This window comes from Rhinopithecus bieti, unplaced genomic scaffold (assembly GCF_001698545.2).
Source record: "Rhinopithecus bieti isolate Rb0 unplaced genomic scaffold, ASM169854v2 scaffold_10175, whole genome shotgun sequence".
NCBI classification, from domain to species: Eukaryota; Metazoa; Chordata; class Mammalia; order Primates; family Cercopithecidae; genus Rhinopithecus; species Rhinopithecus bieti.
Window position 1 is genome coordinate 255,083 of NW_016806289.1, and position 5,372 is coordinate 260,454.

At 56.9% G+C, this 5,372-nt stretch overlaps 2 protein-coding genes across 2 annotated transcripts in view; one reads left to right on the top strand and one right to left on the bottom strand.

The window, feature by feature from the left end:
* The window catches only part of LOC108531779 (uncharacterized), a 4,933-nt gene extending 4,094 nt beyond the window's left edge, over positions 1-839 (bottom strand). Inside the window, exons 1-2 of the mRNA XM_017875385.1 lie at positions 705-839; positions 495-586 (exon numbers count right to left, since the gene is read on the bottom strand). Of these exons, the coding sequence (XP_017730874.1) occupies positions 495-586; positions 705-839 (227 nt within the window). The remainder of the gene's footprint in view (positions 1-494; positions 587-704) is intronic.
* Positions 840-3,085: 2,246 nt separating this feature from the next.
* PLPP2 (phospholipid phosphatase 2) overlaps positions 3,086-5,372 on the top strand; it is a 9,110-nt gene continuing 6,823 nt past the window's right edge. Inside the window, exons 1-2 of the mRNA XM_017875379.1 lie at positions 3,086-3,331; positions 3,571-3,848. Of these exons, the coding sequence (XP_017730868.1) occupies positions 3,296-3,331; positions 3,571-3,848 (314 nt within the window). The 5' untranslated portion in view covers positions 3,086-3,295. The remainder of the gene's footprint in view (positions 3,332-3,570; positions 3,849-5,372) is intronic.

Here is a 5,372-nt window from a genome sequence, read left to right on the forward strand (position 1 = left end):
CCCGCCCCGCCGGGCCTGGGCGGTGATTCACGCGGGCGGCGGCCCCGGCGGCCCGGGAGGTGGGCGCGGCCGCGGGTTACCCCGGCAGGACGTCCGCGCCTCCGCCCCTGGGGTGGGCGCTCCCGGTGCGCGCGGAGAGGGCTGACCCTCGGCCCTGGCACCCAGTGCGTCGGTGGGATTCGAACCGCTGCATGTGCAGGGAGGTTCAGTCGCCCTCCTGGCTCAGGCGGGGGAGACACTTGGAGATGAAGTCTGGGTCCCAGGCTTCGGGTGAACGGGGTTGGGGGGTGCCGGGAGAACCAAACCTGTCCGGCGGGTTTGCGGGCCAGATTGGGGGCAGGCCCCCCTCCCGCAGGGTCCCGGGAACAAAGGCCGAGTGTTTGCTCTGTGGCTGAACAGACAATGGCCCCAGAATTCTATCCCTGGGGGTGTCCTCCCCACCAATGTGTTTCCTGCTTCTCTGCCATCTCACAGCAGAGGCCAAGTCCTCTTACCTCCCGAAGGAGACCCGTTTTAGGGCGGGCCAGGTGACAGCAAGAAGTCCCTGTGGGGCGTCTGCCAGCCCTGGGTGCCATTTCCCGAGCACCTATGGTGTTATTTATTTAAACATTTAGGTGGCACTTTCTGTATGCCAGGCACTAAGCAACCTGCAAAAAACGAAAACATTTCCCTTACAACAGCCTGTGAGGGAGGTGCTGAGTCACCTGCTGGAGGTCACACAGCAGCGGGAGGCCACACAGCAGTGGGAGGTACAGCCGAGATGGGGTTGGGTGTTGCTGCTGTGTGCCAGGGGTGGTGGCCAGGCCAAGTGCACCTCCGTTCTGGAAGCTCGCGCACATCACAGTTCAGTCAACACTGAGGTTCTAGATGCTGGCGTGAGGGCAGTGTGAGGGCGGGAAGGCTCCCAGGGGGCTAAATGAAGAGAAGGTGTCTGTTCTGGGGACCCCAGGGAGAGCTTTCCAGGCAGAGGGAAGCCCCGCGTCGGTCTGAGTCTCTAGTTGGAGTTGCTGGGGCAAGGAAGTCGGAAATGGAGGCTAACCTGTGTGAGCCTCTGCCTCATGAGAGCTGTGGGTATGGGCTGGATTCCCTTCTTAGCATCTTGTAACTCTGACTTTCCACCCCGCCGGCAACTGCAGGAGCCTCCTCCAAGGCCTCTCTCCTTCCTTACAGCAGCTCCAACCCCTCCTGCGCAGGAGCAGAAGCCAAGTTCTTACATCCCAGCTCTCTCCGCAGTCCTGCCCCAGTGCTTGCCTCTCCAACCACTGTCCCGCCTCCAGGCCCCGGCGCTGCCCATTCTTTTTTTTTTTTTTTTTTTTCTTGAGTCACGCTCTGTTGCCAGGCTGGAGTGCAGCGGCGCGATCTCGGCTCACTGCAACCTCCGTGTCCTGAGTTCAAACGATTCTCCTGCCTCAGCCTCCTGAGGAGCTGGGACGCCACCACGCCAAGATCATTTGTGTATTTTTAGTAGAGATGGGGTTTCACCGTGTTGGCCAGAATGGTCTTGATCTTTGACCTCGTGATCCGCCCGCCTCAGCCTCCCACCATGCTGGGATTACAGGCGTGAGTCACCGTGCCCTGTCTGCCCATTCTATTCTACATTCCCTCCACCTTTCTTGCTCTGTGAGGCAGACCTCTGTTTTCGTCACTGGATTATTTCCCCAGACTTAGCCAGCATGGAAGGTGTATGGTGTCCTAGGGCCCTTGAAGTTGGCATGTCGGGAGGAGTGTGAGGCTCCCTGCAGGCCAAAGGATGCCCTGCCTTGGTTTGTCTCTGGGGTAGTCGATGCGGGCTTTGTTGTGCACCTGCCCAATGGAATAGGGAGCTGCCCTCTGCCCCTGTCCTCCGTCACTGACTCCTGCTTCCCTGGCCACCCGCAGCTCAGCAGGGCCCCAGGAGCCCCAGTGCCATGGCAACACCTTCCACGAGTGGCTCCCGAATGTGTCTTTGATCCCTGAGGCCAGAGCTGGGTCTGTCCTGCTCACCACGTGGCTGGCCTGTGCCCTGTCATGAGGATCGATGAAGGGGCAAGTGTGTGAACAAAGGCATCTCAGCTGTGCCCCTTCCTTGGTTTTTTCCTGACTTCTCTGGCCAGGTTTTAGGTTAAAATAAGTCCCGCCTTATTTTAACAGATGTTTATTAAACATCTGCTCTGGCCAGGCCCTGATCAGGGTCCGGGGACTGTGTCCTGAACATGACAGGTGCCTCCTGGTGCCGGTGGGTGGATGGGGGAAATTAATGTCAGTGTCCCACGCGTGACTGCATAATTCCACGTGGGATTTGCGTGTGGAAGAGGGAAAAAGAGCAAACCTTTCCTTCTGTGAGAGTGACGCTGGCGTGGACGGTCGGGAGGGGAGATGAAACTGAGAGTGGAAGTCACTCAGAGCTACTCTGGGGCCTGGCACGTAAGTTAGAACTACTTTGGGACCCGGCACATTGGCTCACACCTGTAATCTCAGCCCTTTGGGAGGCTGATGCTGGAGGATCACTCCAGCCCAGGAGTTTTTGACCAGCCTGGTCAACGTGAGACCCCTGTTGCTACTTTTAAAAATTAAAACAAAAAGGCCGGGCGCAGTGGCTCAAGCCTGTAATCCCAGCACTTTGGGAGGCCGAGACGGGCGGATCACGAGGTCAGGAGATGGAGACCATCCTGGCTAACACAGTGAATGAAACCCCGTCTCTACTAAAAAAAATACAAAAATTAGCCGGGCTTGGTGGCGGGAGCCTATAGTCCCAGCTACTCGGGAGGCTGAGGCAGGAGAATGGCGTGAACCCGGGAGGCGGAGCTTGCAGTGAGCTGAGATCCGGCCACTGCACTCCAGCCTGGGTGACAGAGCGAGACTCCATCTCAAAAAAAATAAAAGAAAAAGATATTTTGTGCAGAGAAAAGTGCCTGTTCAAAGGCCCTGAGGTGGGTGTTTGCTGGGTTTGTTCAAGCAGCAGAAAGGAGGCTGTGAGGCTGTGAGGGGAGAGGGCCTGGGGAGTTTGTGTTTGTCTGAGGGGGATGGGAAAGCGAGTGTCACTTGGGCCTCCCACGTGCTGTGGAAAAAGCTCTTCCTTGCTGTCTGGTGGGAGTAGAGGTGGGAGGCCTCCAGGCCAAGGCCCCAAAGCAGGTGCGTGGGGCCCCAAGGCCCAGCTGGTGAGAGGACCTCACAGCTCCCAGGCTTTTCTTCCCCACCAGCCTCCCTGCCCTTCGCTATCCTGACGCTGGTGAACGCCCCGTATAAGCGAGGATTTTACTGCGCGGATGACTCCATCCGGTACCCCTACCGTCCAGATACCATCACCCATGGGCTGATGGCTGGGGTCACCACCACGGCCACCGTCGTCCTTGTAAGGCAGGAGGGGCTCAGAGGGACCGGGAGGGGGACGGGGTGGGCACAGCTTTACCCTGGGGGCCTGACGGGGTGGCACAGCCCTGCCCTGGAGGTCTGTGGGGGGCTGGGGGACATAGCCTTGCCCCGAGTGGTACTTGTGGGTAATAGGGTCCCCTTTCGAGTCCTCAGCTCTCCAGCAGCTTTGGGGAGGCCCGTGGAGAGGAGTGAGGGTTCCTGCGGCTGCCCCACTTGCAGGTCTCGGCTGGGGAGGCCTACCTGGTGTACACAGACCGGCTCTATTCTCGCTCTGACTTCAACAACTACGTGGCTGCTGTCTACAAGGTGCTGGGGGCCTTCCTGTTCGGGGCTGCGGTGAGCCAGTCTCTGACAGACCTGGCCAAGTACATGATCGGGCGTCTGCGGCCCAACTTCCTGGCCGTCTGTGACCCTGACTGGAGCCGGATCAACTGCTCGGTCTATGTGCAGCTGGAGAAAGTGTGCAGGGGAAACCCTGCAGACGTCACCGAGGCCAGGTGGGTGTGGACTAGCAGCCTTCACTGCTAACCTTCACTCTTGTGGGGAATGGGAGCTGAACACACGGGGAGGCAGCAGGCAGCTGGTCGGGCAGGAGCCAGACCTCAGAGTTCCGTGGGCCCTGCAGACACTGGGAGGCAGAGGGGAGCATGCTCTGTCTCCGTCTCCCCTAAATTTCACGCTCTGCCCTTTTCTGCACTATCTTTTTTTTTTTTTTTGAGATAGTGTCTCGCTCTGTTGCCCGGGCTGGAGTGCAGTGGCATGATTTCAGCTCACTGCAACCTCCGCCTCCCAGGTTCAAGAGATCCTCCTGCCTCAGCCCCCCTAGTAGCTGGGATTACAGGCGTGTACCACCATGCTGGGCTGATTTTTGTATTTTTAGTAGAGACAGGGTTTCGCCATGTTGACCAGGCTGGTCTCGAACTCTTGACCTGGTGATCCGCCCGCCTTGGCCTCCCAAAGTGCTGGGATGACAGGCGTGAGCCACCGCGCCCGGCCTTCTGCGCTACCTTCTTACTATCTCTACTGATAAGTCCTTAAATTTTTCACCTAATTGTTGTCCTTTTAAAAAATTGACATAAAATTTGTGTCAGATAAAATTCACAATTTTTTCCATTTGAATGTGTACAATTCATTTTTTGTGCATTCACAATGTTGTGCAGCCATCTCCTCGCCCTAATTCCAGAATATGTTTGTCACATCAAAAAGAAACCCCACAGGCCGGGCGCGGTGGCTCACGCCTGTCATCCCAGCACTTTGGGAGGCCGAGGCGGGCGGATCACAAGGTCAGGAGATCGAGACCATCCTGGCTAAGACGGTGAAACCCCGTCTCTGCTAAAAATACAAAAAATTAGCCGGGCGCGTTGGCAAGTGCCTGTAGTCCCAGCTACTCAGGAGGCTGAGACAGGAGAATGGCGTGCACCCAGGAGGCGGAGCTTGCAGTGAGCCGAGATCACACCACCGCACTCCAGCCTGGGTGATGAGCAAGACTCCATCTCAAAAAACAAAAACAAAAACAAAAAAGAAACCCCACAGCCTGGGGAACATGGCAAAACCCCGTCTCTACAGCAAATCAAAACATGAGCAGCCACGATGGGGTGCACCTGCAGTCGCAGCCCCGTGATGGGGTGCACTGCACTCCCAGCTACTGTGGAAGCTGAGGCAGGAGGATCCCCTGAACCCGGGAGGCAGAGGCTGCAGTGAGCCAAGATCATGCCACTGTATTCCAGCCTGGGAGACACAGCAAGACCTGTCTCAAAAAAAGAAAAGAAAGAAAAGAAAAGAAAAAAGAAAAGAAAAGGAAAAGAACCCTTGTGCCCATTAGCTGTCAGTCCTCCCCCAGCGCCTCGCATCCACCACCGTCCTACTTTCTGTCTGCGCATTTGCCTGTTCTTAATGTTTCGTATAAATGGACTCACACGCTAATGTAGTCTTTTGCCTCTTTTTCTTTTCTTTCTTTTCTTTTCTTTTTTTTCTTTTGAGACAGCGTCTCGCTCTGTCGCCCAGGCTGGAGTGCAGCGGTG